Source organism: Pan paniscus, chromosome 7 (genome assembly GCF_029289425.2).
Source record: "Pan paniscus chromosome 7, NHGRI_mPanPan1-v2.0_pri, whole genome shotgun sequence".
In the NCBI taxonomy this organism is placed as follows: domain Eukaryota; kingdom Metazoa; phylum Chordata; class Mammalia; order Primates; family Hominidae; genus Pan; species Pan paniscus.
In genome coordinates, this window is record NC_073256.2 from 112738083 (window position 1) to 112754230 (window position 16148).

The 16148-nt window shown below is 41.7% G+C and overlaps 1 protein-coding gene across 1 annotated transcript in view; it reads left to right on the forward strand.

Annotated features, from left to right (window-relative positions):
- Positions 1 to 16148, forward strand: part of LOC134730853 (uncharacterized) — a 310307-nt gene that overhangs the window by 119209 nt on the left and 174950 nt on the right. The window contains exon 4 of the mRNA XM_063606531.1: positions 13117 to 13271. Within this exon, the coding sequence (XP_063462601.1) occupies positions 13117 to 13271 (155 nt within the window). The remainder of the gene's footprint in view (positions 1 to 13116; positions 13272 to 16148) is intronic.

The following is a 16148-nucleotide window of genomic DNA, read 5'->3' on the forward strand; positions in this document are numbered from 1 at the left end:
ACTGAATGTCCTCTGATGGGCCTTAGAAGCCTCTTCTCTGTCTGTCTCCTCCCTTCCTTCTCTCCCTCATGATCATCTCTACCTTTCCCAAGCTTTCCTCTTCTCCTCCCAGCTTCCGTTTGTTCCTCTCTGTGGAGTTGGGGTGGCTGGTGCTGGTGGACATGGTGGGGATGTGTATGCTTCAGGTACTGCAATAGAGAACGGAGGTCATGAAGAAGAGGGGCTGTGCCTGAATATTCTGAGAGCAAAAGTCTGGTGTGTTACTTAAATGTCTCAGTCTCTTTTCCCTGAATTTCAAAGATCTTTTATTATGTTTTATGGCCAAGTTCCTTGAAAGGAGACGATCTTGCCCCCAGTTCCAGAAAAGGAGAGGGAAGCGAAAGAAAACTTAATTCTGCCATATTTTCACAAAATTAATTTGGTCCCCATTAAATGTCACAGAATATGTTGCTTTGGAAAACTTTTAGTCCCCATTGTAAGTTCTTAGAGCCACAAAGCAAATCTAAGGTACATCTGGAAACTTCTAACTCTTTCTACAAAGTAGAACAAAAACCAACAACTTCTTGAACGCTTTTGAGGAATAAACTGAGGCACATAGGCAGAATTCAATTAAAAGCACATCGTAAACTTTTAAAAGTATCGTGACAGCAGTAGAAGCATCTGACCATTTCAAGACAAGACTTCTAGTTACATGGAAACCAGTTTCATTTCTCCAGTCTTTGCAGAGCCTAATAATGTGTTACAAACATGAGGTTATTTTACTTTATTTGAAAAATAATTCATCTCATTTTTTTTCAAGTTCTCTCAAATGAAATCTGCCTGGTACCTCCAAAAGCTGGAAGCCCTTTTTTTTTGTTGTATTTCTGCACAGTTGGGATTTTCTGCTTCTTCAAAGGGTCAGTTTGTACAGTGTCTCTGGAATCAGGCAATCTTATGTCAGAATCCTCTCCAAATATTCAGATTGTAATTACTATGGTGCCAATGAAAAACAGCCTCTTCTTAGACAAAAGGATGATGATGGTAGAAGCAGAAGGCTATCTGTCTGCCCTCAGTTCCTGAGCTCCCAAGAAAAGAAATTTTTTGTTAGAGGAATTAGATTGTGGCTCTAAAGCATATGGAAAGCCTCTACCAGTAAGTTATATAATCAGGGACTAAGTTCTTTGGGGTATGCAGCAGATAAATGGCATTTTTGACTCTTGACACTGGTGATTGATCACCTGCTAGAATGAATCATGAAGGGAGGGTATGTGAGAACAGGAGGGACCTTTCTATAATCACGAGTTTCTAAATCCAAAGGCTGTGGTGACTGTAAGACCCCTCTCCAGTTTTGGTGGCTCCTAAAAAATAGGACATATTATAATGACACATGGATGTTTTATAGTCCCATCTATCTAGGTATGACAATATTAATTGAACTGTCAGATTGCTCGGGACTGAGATGCTTGGTCAAAATACTTGGAATTACAGAGAAAAAAATTCCCAGGGGGTCAAAGCAGGTGTACTCAATGTGGAATGCAAAATTCACAGAGTTAGTGTTGCCTGCCTGCTTTTATCTGGTCAGAGATTCCAGGGAGCTGTGGGGCTCATTCATGCTTGAAGGATTATATTAAGATGCCTGAATCTTGCAGAGCTGTCTCAGGCAAGCATGTTGTGTGCACAGCTGGTTCTGTTACCTTAAAACACCAGTTAGTTTTGAATTAAGGCTTTGATGAAAGATGTCAGTGTTGATCTTGGGAAACTCTTTACACATTAATTCAAGAGACGTGTTAGCTAAAGAGTTTGGGGCATAGGTTTGGAGATGTACTAAGAGGAGAAAGGGAAACAAGGTATTATTTCTGTATTACCTGATTCTGGTTGGGGAAAAGTGTTAGACCTTGCCACTTTCTGAAATTTGGGGTGGGAATTAAAACACAGATTACTATTGATTTTAAAATGTTGAGTTCATTTAATCATGAACACAGCATTCAGCATTTTCTCAATGGATATATAGCAGTGCTAACTGTAAGAAAAAAGAGGAGAATTAACTTTTCGTCTTGTAAATAGCAACCCAGAATTCTAACTGCCCAGGATTCTGAAGAATAAATTCATTGAGGCTGCCCAGTTTTTGCAACTGCCATGAAACCACTTAAAGATTTTATGTCTGAGAGCCTTGCTCAAGATTGTTATTTAAAAACGACTGTAATGTGGAATACAAGTGCCTTAAGGAAACTGTCCTAGAAACTCATAGTCCAAGGCAGGTGAGTTCTGGCCACTGTTCGGTTGGTCTAAGAGAAGTACCATTGTATGGAGATTTTAAGTAGTGTCTAGTTGGCTGTGCCCAGCCAGGAGGGTGATGGGAGGGTGAGCATATCACTTCCCTATTTTCTATTCATTGCCTTTACCAATCTACCCCAAAATTGGGAGTTATCAGTCCTAGAGCACCCACTTGGACCTGCCTATTTGTCTTCTCACACTTGTCTCGCTTCTACATGAGATAAGTTATGCTTTTTCTTGCCTTCATATCTTTGTTCACTCCATTCCTTTTATTTAGATCCCCTTCTGCTTCTCAGAGTTCTTCCCAAATCCCCTGTTTCTGAGGTTGCCACATAACCCCTTGGAGCTAGATGTTCAGTAAATACCTAAGACATGAAATGAAATGAAGTGAAACAAAATGAAATAAAAAAGGGTCATCACAAGATCCAGCTTTTTCATACCTTCTCCCTGTGAGGTGCCCTTTAGTGGCTTCCTGATCACTAAAGGCATTCGCCATTGGTAGGACTGCCCTTGACTGGGCGCTGCTGTTACCCCAAGTCTCCAAGCTGCTCTGTGTTTTCAGGAGCCCTCCATGTGCCAGGGCAGGAGTGGAGAGCTGGGCATGTCCTCTTCTCTATTACTCTTTGCTTTAAGGATACAAAAACAGTGTTGCTTTGTCTGTTTCCTACTGGGAGCTCAGAGTAAACACAGCTATACATTCTTGATTAACATCTCTCAGCCTCCTTGTAATTCAGATAAATCCAAGTGAGAGGCATCATGCTGTAGTGCATTCATGCATTTATTCATGGACGAATGAATAAATTCATGGATGAATGAATAAATGGATGAATGGAGTACAGCATGATATCTCAATTCAGTGATATCCTGCAGATCTGACTCTGAACCAGTAAGGGGTTCAGGGTCAGATCCATAGGATACAATGGTGATCCAGTAGATAGCATCCTTGCCCTCAAAAATTTAGGGCTATAGTACTAAGCCAACTTGGTGTGTCTACCTCCTTTGTCTTTAGGTGTTTTCCCTGTAAGCTTCCTCTGATTCTTAGCAGGTGGATTCTGGGCAGGTCTGTCCTGCTCTTCTGCCAGGTGAGGCCAGGCAGGTGTAATGGGGCTGGATTTAATCCTACCTGGAGGTGACAGTGGGCCATGCAAGGGGTGGGGGAATCTCTGTGTCTTTCATTCCCTCCCTCCCAAGATCAGGTGCTTGGGGCTTACCCTTTCATACTCACCCTTGACTCAATGTCAGACTCCTACCCTCCTACCCTCGGTTTCAGAAGGTTTATAAGTCTGATGAATAGGACTTGCCCATGTGGGACAGTTTGGATGGCAAGGCCGATTCTTGCGTGGTATGCAGCTGATGGTGGAAACAAGGACAGCTCGGATGGCTGTTCAAGGCAGGTGGCAAAGGAGCGCACAAGAATGGTGGCTGATGGTGTGCAGGTTGGGATCAGCTCCTGCCTGGATCTTAGGTACTGGTCAATGACCACATGTGTTGGGCACGGCCCTGGGCAGTCACTCAGAGCTGACCCAGCTCCTTTCGGTCCTGTCTGTCCAGTTCTGGCCTCCTCACCGTAGATTCACAGAGCTCTGCCCAGGTCAGACTCTCCACTTCCTAGCCTGGGCAGCTCTCCTCTGCTGTCCATATCACACTCTCCGGTCTTTGTCTATTTTTTTTGACAATCCACTCATTCGAGCAGTTTCTCAAAGAGGATGCTTTTGGCATTGTGATAATTAAATAGTCATAATTAAATCCCTGCTCCCAGATTTCCAGCTTAACCCTACTTCCCAACTCCACCATCCTTGAGAAAGAGGGGGAGGTACCACTTCTCTCGCAGATCCCAATGAGAGGGTCATGGTCACAAACTCTAAGCCTTGTTTCCTTCAAAGTTCAGCTTTTGATTCTCAAAAACTTTTTTTCCTCTCAAAAAGGCTGGTTTCTACAATACAAAAATGTTTGGATTTCCCCAATTATCTTTTTTCTGTTATATATTTTTAATATCCATGTACAAGCTTAGAAACTGAATATTAAAATGACCTTTTTGCATCCCTGCTGTTATTCTACCTGGGGCAATGAATGGGTGGGGGCGGGATAGGGCCTGGCAGTTCCAAGGAAAATCTGTGTTCAACATTTCTAAATTTCAGTGCAGTGCCCATGTCTGTCTCAGCAGAAAAAATATAGCTTAGGCTCCAGTGGGCGCCTTACTCCATCAGCTGTAGCTTTCTATGATGTCACCTGGAGCATCGTCCACCCCCACATTGGCCCCACTTTAATCAAGATAGAGAAAAATACAGCATGGCTCCTTAAGATGTCCAAAGCTAAAATAGAAGAATCATTTGCCAGGGGGTGGGGGGTACAGATTTAGGAAAGAGATGACAAGACACATTTCTAGTTTGAAGCGAGTAGATATGTAGCAGAAGGCAAGGACAACTTTGGAGAAATTGCAGAGCAGTTGAGGGTCCCAGGCCCTCAGGCAAAGGCTAAGAAAATTATTCAGAATAAAAGCAGCATCTCATTAGAAAATATGTGTGAGGTAGATTGGTAAATAATGAAGAAATATAAAAGCCGAGAATGCTTATCTTGCTTCACTAAAAAGTGAACAGCAATCAGAATGGCAAAGAATAAAAGACGTAAAAAGAGTAAAATGACAAAGAGCCTGTTAGTACTAAGTGTGGCCAAGGGGGTGGGGTGGGGAGTGAACATTTGCTTACTTAGCCATTAAGATGGTGAATTCAGATATCCAGATTCTGGAGTATAGTTTGACAAAAGTATTGATATCCTTAGAAAATATATACTGTTTGATAAAGTAATTTCACTCTTGTATATACAAAGAATGTTTATCCCAGCATTATAATGGAGAAAAATTGGAAAATATCTAAATGTAAATCAGCTAAGGATTAGTTAAAGAAATTTATGGCATGGCCATTCCCCATGATAATGTTGATCTGTATTTATTGATCAGGAAATGTAACCATCTGTTTTTTGTTAAATTTTTTTTTGACATACAATAAAAGTACATAATTAATATATAAAACTTGCTGAGTTTGAAGGTAAGTATATCCCCGTGAAACCATCACAGTAATCTATGCCATAAACCTATCTGTCCGTCACTTACAATCACCTCCAAAATTTCCCCCATTCCTTTTATTATTACTTTTGTGATGAGAGCATTTAACATAAGCATATTTTAAATTGTACAATACAGGATTGTTAACTGTAGGCACTATGCTATACAGTACATCTCTAGGACTTATTTGTCTTGTATAATAGAAATTTTGTACCCTTTGACTAACTTCTCCACATTTCTCCTCCCCTATCATATGTTTTTGTTTTGTTTTGGTTTGAGACAGAGTCTCACTCTGTCACCCAGGCTGGAGTGCAGTGGTGCGAGCTCGGGTCATTGCAACCTCTGCCTCCTGGGTTCAAGTGATTCTCCTGCCTCAGCCTCCCGAGTAGCTGGCATTACAGGCACTCACCACCACGCCTGGCTAAATTTTGTATTTTTAGTAGAGACGGGGCTTCACCATGTTGGACAGGCTGGTCTCAAACTCCTGACCTCAGGTGATCTGCCTGCCTCGGCCTCCCAAAGTTCTGGGATGACAGGCGTGAGCCACTGTGCCCGGACATATGTTTTTTAAGTGGGAAAAAAATAAGACAGACTATAAAGCATCTAAAGATAGTGTCATGCCATCTTGGTAAACATTTTAAATTTTATATATATATATAAAATTTCCAAACTATATACATATATATATATATATATATATATATGTTTGGAAATGTCTAAAAGGATGTATGCTAAAATGCTATCTGGGCTGTAAGATTGTAGGTGATTTTCATTCTTTTCCTTATAATTTGTATTTTCTGAATGCTTGGTAAAGAGAATAATCGGAATAAAAGAAGGTACTTCCTCTTAGGAATCCAGTTTAGGTTATTTGTGCTTTTCTTCTCATCAGTAGCCAGAAAATGGCTGGGAAAGATGGGACAGACAGAGCAACTTGCAAGGGTCCTGAGACTGCGCTGGGAGCCTAAGGTGATTATAGCTTTTCTTTCTGGAATAAAGAAAAAAGAAGATTCAATAAACAGTTAAACAGAGTTTGGATTTCTTTTAACTTTTGTTCTGCCAAGTATATAGCCCATGTGTGAGAAGAAGGTATTTGTCATACCATACTAGTGTTTTATTTATTAGGAGGAAATGATGTATTTTGATGTCCTCACAGAGGTAAATGGAGCAGGCTTATTTGTCTCTGTAGGACTATTTTCACTTTTTATCTTTCTAACAGCATCAAAATGGAGCTGACCCCATCAAGATTGCCTTATGCTCATTACCTTAGGGGAGGTCTGAATTGGCTGGAGGAAGCAGGCACGTGGGGAAAAATGGAGACCAAGCCCCAGAATGGTTAATCAAGTGTGGTTTAGAAGCCCAGTTTCATATTATTTATTTTTCACAGGAGTTTTGTTCTTTAAACAAAAGAAACAAGCACAACAAGCATGGCCATACCTTAGTGGGTCCACAGTTAGGTCTGAGCTTGGACCTATCTCCTCTGCATCTGCAGTGGAGCCACGCCTCACTCGACTCAGTAGCAGGTCATGTGTATGTGGGAATATTAGGGATTGTAGGAGGGTTATTAGCATCACTGGAAGCCTCAAATTTGAATTCCATCTTAAAGACTGGTAGTTTAGGGGGAGCTGAATGATGAGAACACATGGATACATGAGGTGCAGAGGGAACACACACACTGGGGCCTGCAGGAGTGTGGGGGTGGGAGGAGAGAGAGAATCAAGAAGAATAGCTAATGGATGCTGGGCTTGATACCTGGGTGATGGCATGATCTATGCAGCAAACCACCATGGCACACGTTTACCTGTGTAACAAGTCTGCACATCCTTAGTTTTATTTTTTAGACCACTTTATTGGGGCATGATTGACATGCAAAAAGCTGTGGATATTTAGGGTATACAACTCCATGAATTTGGGGAGAAGTATACACCTGTGAGACTATCACTACCATCATATCAAGGCCGTAAACACATCCATCACCTTCCAAAGTTTCCTCCCACCTTCTTTATTATTGTCATTATTATTTAATTATTCATCTTGGTGGTAACAACAGTTAACATTAGGTTTACTCCCTTAGCAAATTTTAAATATACAATACAGTCTTGTTAGCTATAGGCACCATAGTAGATCTCCAGAACTTATTTATCTTGCATAACTGAAACTTTGTACCCTTTGATCATCACCTCTCCTTTCCCCTGCCCCCAGGACCCTGGCAACCCACTGTTCTACTCCCTGCTTCTGTGGGTTAGACTATTTCAGATTCCACATGTAAGTGAGATCATACAGTATTTGTCTTTTAAAGAAACCACCAGTATTTTATTACTTTTATGCTAGGAAGCCTCTAAGTTTTGTATTATGTACATCCTTTAGTGAATAGAAAAGTGTGCTGATAGCTTTTGTGAATGTATTTCTGAAAAGTGCAAGAAAATGCATTATTTACAAGCAGGTTAAACATTCCTCCTGCAATTTCATTTATGAGCTTAATTTTCCCAAACCCTCATGAATACCAAAAGGTAAACTCCATCTCAGCACACAATTAGTGGCTTTATATATATAATTCTTATTTGATCATTAAAACAGTTTCTGAGCTCTGCAGACCAATCTCTTCTCCCCTCTTGACCCTGCCAGCCTTTATTTTGCTCTAGCTTTATGCAATGACCTCCACCCCTGCCAGCCTTTTTGTCTGGCTAGGCCCACATATGCGTAACTGAAATATCATGAATTCCAGATGAGTAGGATCCAAATTTGTGAGCTTATTCTATATGCTTATTAATTCCACTGCCCCACACAGGTGGAAATGTGGTTTTGAGAGATGTTGGACACTGTGAATGTTCTCCATGCACTGCAAGGATGGAAAAAACATGTGCTAAATAACTCTGAGCTGACCGACTGTAAAAACTCATGGTGCGCAATAGCTCTTAAATTTTTATAATGGCCTGCTTACCTTTGGTGGTCTCGTTACTAGGCTTCAGTAATTGTTATGTTGGGATTCTGTCTAATGGTGGAAGCATGAGGTAACATTGTTTTAAGATTTCTTAAATGAGTTAATACCTGGGAGGTGCCCTTGCCCCTTTTCACTCATTAAACAGAATGTCTTTGTCTCTTAGCTTATATGAAATACATTTAAGAGGACAAAAGAGTTCCTAAAGGGAATAAAAAAATGTACTGGAGTGAGATGTAAGAATGCACCCAGTCAAACCCTGCATACAAGCTTATGATGAGAAGCTAGGTGGTGGTCTACTTTGTTAGGTTAGAAATGTTCTTAAAAGAACACCAGCTACCAAAGATGGGAACTGTGTGTATATATTGAAATAAAGTGGGAAAACCAGGTCAGCCTGAGGATTAATAGGAGGCCAAAGTGGCTTTAAAAAATAGGCAATTGAAGCAAAGTGCTTTTAAAGTTTCACTTATTTAATTAAAAGTCACAATTATTCATTTATCTGAAGCTGTGGTTTCTTTCTAGATTCATGGTTAAGAATATTGATTCTGGTGCTAGACTTTCTGTCTTCAACTGTGGGCTAGCTTTGTCATATTGGGTGAGTTGTTCACTTATGTAAGCCCTAGTTTTCTCATCTGGTAAATGGGGAAGACAACAGTGTCTTATAACATTGTTATGTGGCTTTTTTTTTTTTTTTTTTTTTTAGGCTTTAAGTTTTAGGGTACATGTGCACAATGTGCAGGTTAGTTACATATGTATACATGTGCCATGCTGTGCACTGCACCCACTAACTCGTCATCTAGCATTAGGTATATCTCCCAATGCTATCCCTCCCCCCTCCCCCCACCCCACAACAGTCCCCAGAGCGTGATGTTCCCCTTCTTGTGTCCATGTGTTCTCATTGTTCAATTCCCACCTATGAGTGAGACTATGCGGTGTTTGGTTTTTTGTTCTTGCGATAGTTTACTGAGAATGATGATTTCCAATTTCATCCATGTCCCTACAAAGGACATGAACTCATCATTTTTTATGGCTGCATAGTATTCCATGGTGTATATGTGCCACAGTTTCTTAATCCAGTCTATCATTGTTGGACATTTGGGTTGGTTCCAAGTCTTTGCTATTGTGAATAGTGCCACAATAAACTTACGTGTGCATGTGTCTTTAGAGCAGCATGATTTAGAGTCCTTTGGGTATATACCCAGTAATGGGATGGCCGGGTCAAATGGTATTTCTAGTTTGTTATGTGGCTTAAAGGAAATAATCCATATAAAACATTTAAATAGCATGATGACTGGACTCAATAAATACTGTTAATTTATGAGTGGTTCTTGTTCCACAGATGGTGTTATTTCTGCTCTAGACTTGAAGGATGTAATATATTTTTAATATACACTTTGTGTCTTCACACATATCTTTTTTTTTTTTTTTTTGAGACAGTCTCGCTCTGTTGCCAGGCTGGAGGGCAGTGGCGCAATCTCAGCTCACTGCAACCCCCGCCTCCGGTTCAAGTGATTCTCCTGCCTCAGCCTCCTGAGTAGCTGGGACTACAGGCACCCGCCACCATGCCTGGCTAATTTTTATTTTTTATTTTTTGTGTTTTTAGTAGAGACAGGGTTTCACCATGTTGGCCAGGATGGTCTTGATCTCTTCACCTCATGATCCACCCGCCTTGGCCTCCCAAAGTGCTGAGATTATAGGTGTGAGCCACTGCACTCAGCCTTCACACATATCTTATTTGATTCTTCCCACCATCTTTTGCGGTAGGCAGGGTAGGTGTTATTATCACCTTGTAATAATCAGGGTAGGGTAGGTAATATAGTTTGGATATTTATCTCCTCCAAATCTCATGTTGAAATTTGATCCCCAGGGTTGGAGGTGGGGCGTGGTAGGAGGTGTTTGGGTCATGGGGGTGGATCACTCATGAATGGCTTGGTGCCTTCCCCATGGAAATGGGTGAGTTCTCTATTAGTTTATGTGAGAGCTGGTTGTTGAAAATAGCCTGGCACCGCTACTCTTGTTCTCTCTCATCCTCCCTCTCTGGTCATGGGATATGCCAGCTCCCCTTCTTCTTCTGCTATGATTGGAAGCTTCCTGAGGTCCTCACCAGAAGCAGATGCTGGCACCATGCTTCTTGTACAACCTGCAGAACCGTGAGCAAAATAAATCTCTTTTTAAAAATAAATTATCCAGCCTCAGTTATTCCTTTATAGAAACATAAAACAGACTAAGACAGTAGGCTTCAGTAATAAATAGGCCCCCAAAACTTTGGTGGCTTAACCCAATCAATGTTTACCCATTGCTCATGAAACAGTCCAAGGAAGATATTTTGGGTTAGAGGGCAGCTTTCTTTCACAGGGTCATTCTGGGATATATTTTCCAGCTTTGCCATCCTTTAATATGTAGACAACCAGGTCCTCATCGTTATCCACGTGCAACTGGTGGGAAGAGGAAAAGGTGGCACAATAAATTTTTGGCTTGAAAAATGGCTCACATCACTTCTGTGCATATTCTGCTGGGTAGGAATGACAGTTACATGGCCATGTGTAACTGGAAAGGACACCAAAGATAGAGTCTAGCTGTGTGCCTGGGAAGAAGATGAAACATATGCCAGATTTATGGTGAAGAGCTAGCGGTCTCTGCCACACATGCATTTAACAGGGTGAAAGTGAGTTCCTGGGAAGCTAATGCAATTTGCCCAGTGTGGCATTGATCTTTGTAGCCATCGTCCAGTATGTTGGGATATGATGTGAATCCTAGCTAGAATCGTAATTGGGGGCAGCGGGGCAGTGAAGAGGATGTAGAAGGAAAATAAGACAGAGCTGGGGTCACAGAGAGCTAGCCGGACATGTGGCGTGGGGATGCCCATCCAAGCAAATTCCCTGGAGGGTGCTCACAGCTGCTTTGTTTAGTGCTCCATGCCACTTTGCTTGCATTTCTTGCTGTTTCTTTTTCCCATTTGTAAACGCCTGCTGGGCCACTTGCCCTGGGTAAAGAAGTTTCAAATCTCCACTGAGATAAAACAATAGCATCTCCCCAGCTGCTATTGTTGCAGGCACCCTGGCTGTAGGCTCAAGGAGAAAACCTTGAATCAATTTGCCTCATGGAGGCCGAGGAGTTGGCTGCCTGCCCTTCACAACTTGTTAAAGTGAACACTTAGACTCTAGGGGGGCGAGAGGGTTGATTCTCGCTCCGTGATCCTCCCCACTGATTGTTTTAGGTGCTGGGATGTCAGTGTCACAGTTCTGGGGTGGGGGAGGGGTTTAGTGCTGAGCCTTCCATCTCTTTCTTGCCTGAAATGCTTTTAAAAAGTAAAACTTCAAATTTGCTGGAATTTTGCCTAGATACTTTTTCTCTCCCAGCCAGACTCAGATACTCCCCCAAAGTTGTTCCCTTGGGACAAGAGTCTCAAAAGCCCATGGCTCCTCCCATTCTGGGAGAGATGATTAATACTCAGGTCACAAACACTTCAGACCCATGATGGAGGGGGCTCCCTGTCCATCCTGGCCGATGGCCGATTGGACCAGCCAACAAGTTTTGTTTTACTTGACATGAAAGCTGGTTGAAGTTAAGCAGGAGACATGTTTTTGTTTCTTTAATAAATAAAAGTAAGGACTCTGTACATGAATAAAAGTAAAAGTCACTCCCCTGAGGATTTTAGGCTTCCAAAAATAGTCCCAAGCTTAGCCAAGGCCAATGCAGCCAGAATTTCCATGGAAAGCTTCGCTGGTGAGGAAGAGGCAGTGCCAGGGGATGTACAAACAGGCTGTCCCGTCTTCTCCCCCAGGCCCTTCGTGTCTCAGCCGCCGGGAGTTTAGAAAACAGGTTTTTGAAATCGGGTTCATTTTCTGGTTTGAGATAAGTCAATGGCAGCAGCGGCACTATTTATTTATCATGGAATCCAATTTAGGGGCTGCAAGGGCTCTATGGAAGTGGATGGCGAGGTGGTTTACAGTGGAGGAGTTGGGGGAATTTGTCCTTGTCAGACAGGGAAGACTTATTTCTTGAATGAAAGATGCAGCAGGAAAATTATACTAAACAAACAGATGTTTTAAAAAGTCTGTTTTAAAGTAGCTTTCTCTTCCTCCAAATAATTGATTATTCATGGCAAAGGCGAGCCGGTTAACAGCAAGAAATTGTTTCCCAGTATTTGTTGTTGGAGATTCCCACTCTTCAGGGTTTGCTGCACAGCTTAGAGGGCTGTTGATCTTGTCCACCTGCACCCACAGCCCAGTTGTCTCTCCTTGAACGAGACTGTCTGAAGTATTAGCATTTTTCTGCCCAGCACACTTTACTGAAATTAGGGTTTTAGGGGAACTATTAGAAATATGAGAAAAAAAGAACTGTACCGGCCAGGGTGGGTCGCACCACCTCTGCTGTACAATGACGCTTAGAAGGTGCTGTGGCTCAGAGGAACAAACCTGAAGTTTCAGGAAAGCGGATTTTAAAAATAAGCACCCTTTTGTGGGAGGGAGGGTGGTGGTGACATTTTTAGCTATTAAAAATTCAGCTGCTTGGGAATCAGTGCATAGTTGCTTGAAAAATGGTTTTTCATAAATGAATGTGTTCTTCATGAAATTAAGGAGACTTAAAAAGGGCTCAGAAGGCAAAATCAGAAAATCCTCCAAGGGTACCTCAAGCTGAACAAAAGAGGAAAATACTCTTTTCTGCCATCTCAAGTTGTAACTTGGTTTTTCTCATGTGCTCTAATTTGGAGGGTGTGTGTGTGTGTGTGTGTGTTCAGGATATGGAGAAGGTTTAATTACACACATTACCCATCAGAAACTTACCAAATGCCGGTTTGAAAGACAGAAAAAGTAAACTGGAATAAACAGTGATTATAAATTTTATTTTAATTCATATTTTTCAGTGGGCCAAATAATCATGGCAACAGGACTTTTAGAAGCACGTCCTCTGAAAGCCATTTTCTGCCTGTGGTTGGAAAGGGACTGTGAGTCTTTCCTCAGGAAGTCAGTAGCCCTACCTGGTGAGGTGATCAAGAGTTTGCTAGCACAAGAGATGAAGGTATGTCATCTTATTTCCCTTGATTACACTGGAGGGGAAGGTAGCAAACTCATTAACTGTGGAAAATAATACAACATGTGTTTTTATTTTGGAGTCTTCAAAGAAATGATTTTAAGAAGGCTTCTTGGTCACTTAAAATTTTAAAACAAGGCCAGGTGCAGTGCCTCATGCCTGTAATCCCAACACTTTGGAGGCCAAGGCAGGCAGATCATTTGAGGCCAGGAGTTCAAGACCAGCCTGGGCAACATGGTAAAACCCCATCTCTACTAAAAACACACAATTAGCTGGGTGGGGTGGCACATGCCTGTAGTTCTAGCTGCTCAGGAGGCTGAGATGGGAGAATTGCTTGACCCCAGGAGGTGGAGGTTGCAGTAAGCCAGGATTGTGCCACTGCACTCCAGCCTGGGCAACAGAGCAAGACTCTGTGTCCAAAAAAAAAAAAAGTTTCAAACAAAACTACAATCACAATAACTGAAAAACAAACAGTTTTTTCTTTTTGGTTAGAAAGAACTCGTGCACTACAAAGACAAATCCCACTTGGGCCAGAAGCATGTGTTTACCACTGGTGAGCTGAGATTCTTTGACAATGCCCATCTTTCATGTTTCTAGTCTTGGATACTCTTCTTGTCAATTTTAGCTGTAAACATACTTAAAAGTTATAATCCTATCCTGTATGTTTTGATACCCAACCCTTCAGATACTCGGTCAGAAGAGTGTAGTGCTGCTAAGAAATGTTGTAGTCTCATTAAAGAAACATTTTAGTGAGAATGTTCAAGAAATTGTCTGCTTGTGAATGCTTGTCTCTGTGTTGGGAAAACATCTGGGTAAATAGTAAAAAAAAAAAAAAAGTCAGTTAATAAAGAAGATGGTGTTTTATAGTATATCAGATCTTCAAATGTCAGTCCACCCTGGCAGTGCACCTGTTGTAGACAGCAATGCCTCCCTTTATAAAAGAACATCTCCTCTTTCCAGCTTCAATCATAGAAACATGCATTTCAGTAAACAAGTCCATCTTTACCATAAGCTGTGCCTTTCACAAGTCCATAGCCTTCAATGTTAACCCTCCTGGGTCATCTTTCTTACTTGAAGTGGCTGGCTCACCTGTTTTGACCCTTCCCCATAATGAAGTTTCTTTTCTTTCTCAGTGACAATTTCCATTGTCTTCAGGTTGGTGTGCCTGCATCTCCCTTAACCACAATCGTGGATTGTTGCATGCCTTGTAGGACACCTAAACTTCACTCCTAATTTGAAGATGAAGAAATTGAGCCAGGAATGACAAAGGGGTTTCTCCTATCTCAATGTGAATATAAAGGTCACCTGCTTTGTTGCCTAAATATTTCTCGGAGCTGTCACCACCTCTTTCCCCCAACATCCTCTGCCCTAGGTCAGTATTCATCACCTTTCTCTGGACCCTATCAAAATTGCCTCTGGTGTAGTCTCTCTTTAGCTAGTCCCTCCCACTGGAGTTAGACCAGTCAATCTAAAATATGAGTGTGGTCAATGCCACTTCTGTGCTTTATACCTTCAGTGAGTACCCATCACCTTTCAGATGAGTTTCAAGTTTTTTAGCCCGGTATGCCAGCTGCGCTGTGACATAACCTCTGTCTCTCTAGCCTGATTTTAGAAAATCTTTTTCATCTCATTCTTTATGTTCTATTAACATTGAGCTGCACGTGGTACCCCCAACATATATCCACACCACCAAACTTCACTTACATTTGAAGTTTTGCTCACATTGTTCCTGTATCAGTCAGATGTTTTGGTTGCAAGCAAATGAAACAAACCCTGGTTAACTTAGGCTGGAAAGAAATTTATTAAAGGGACATTGGGCAGCTTACAGAAGTGCCACTAAACCTGAAGAACTAGGTCGGAGGCTAGCCAGCTGAAATCATAGCTCAAATCATGCTCTGGAACAGATCTATTGAGTTCACACCACTGCATCCCCCAACATTGTGGCCAGCACTGTCCACACTCTGACACTGGGACCTGGGTGCTGCCCCTGGCTCCGTTGGCATCACAGTCTCTGGGAACGAGAGCTTGGGATGACGGCTGACGGTGCCAGAAATGACTTTTCATGGTCTGTGTTTCATTGTACCATTGGCTCCTGATTTAATGCTTTTGGCATGTGTATCTATCTGATTGTCCAAACCTAAGTCACATGCCTACCTAACTGTATAGAAGAAAGGGAAGTCTCAGGGTTGTACACCTTCTACAGTAGGAATTCTACCAAGCTTCAAAAGGAGAAAAATTCTCTAAACAAAGGAATGAAGTTCAGACACTGAGCATCCCAAAGAAGGATAACTGGCCATTATAATTCCTCAGCCTTTGTGACAATTCTGTGAGCTGCTCAGTGTCCTTTCATGGCTAACTTGTAGTGCTTTGTCACATCTTTATTTGCCTAGTTAAATCTTGCCCATGTTCTAACATAAACACAAGTATGTTTGCTGCAAAGAAGTCTTCCTTGCACCCCAGGTTGGGATTAATCTTTTCCTTAGCCTTTGGGCATATTTATGCCTTATTGGTTATGACATTTTATTGTGTTCCTGTTTAAGTATTTGTGTCTGTGTCTCATTTGTAAGCCCCCCACGGGTATGCACTTTGCCCTAGACATCTTCCAGTGCCTAGCACAGTGTTTGGCTTATACGACATGTCCAATGAATTCATTCATTCACTCACTCATTCACTCACTGTTTGTTGAACTGAATGGAGCTAAATTGCCAAAGATTACACACGTAATCAGTGACATAGGTGGAGTAAAATTCAAGTCTCTTCACTTTAGTGTTTCTAAAGTAACGGAAGCTGTGACATCCCTCCTTTTTTCTCCTTTCCCCTCTTCCACCCTAATCATTATTTATTTCTTTTCATAGTTTAGCTTCT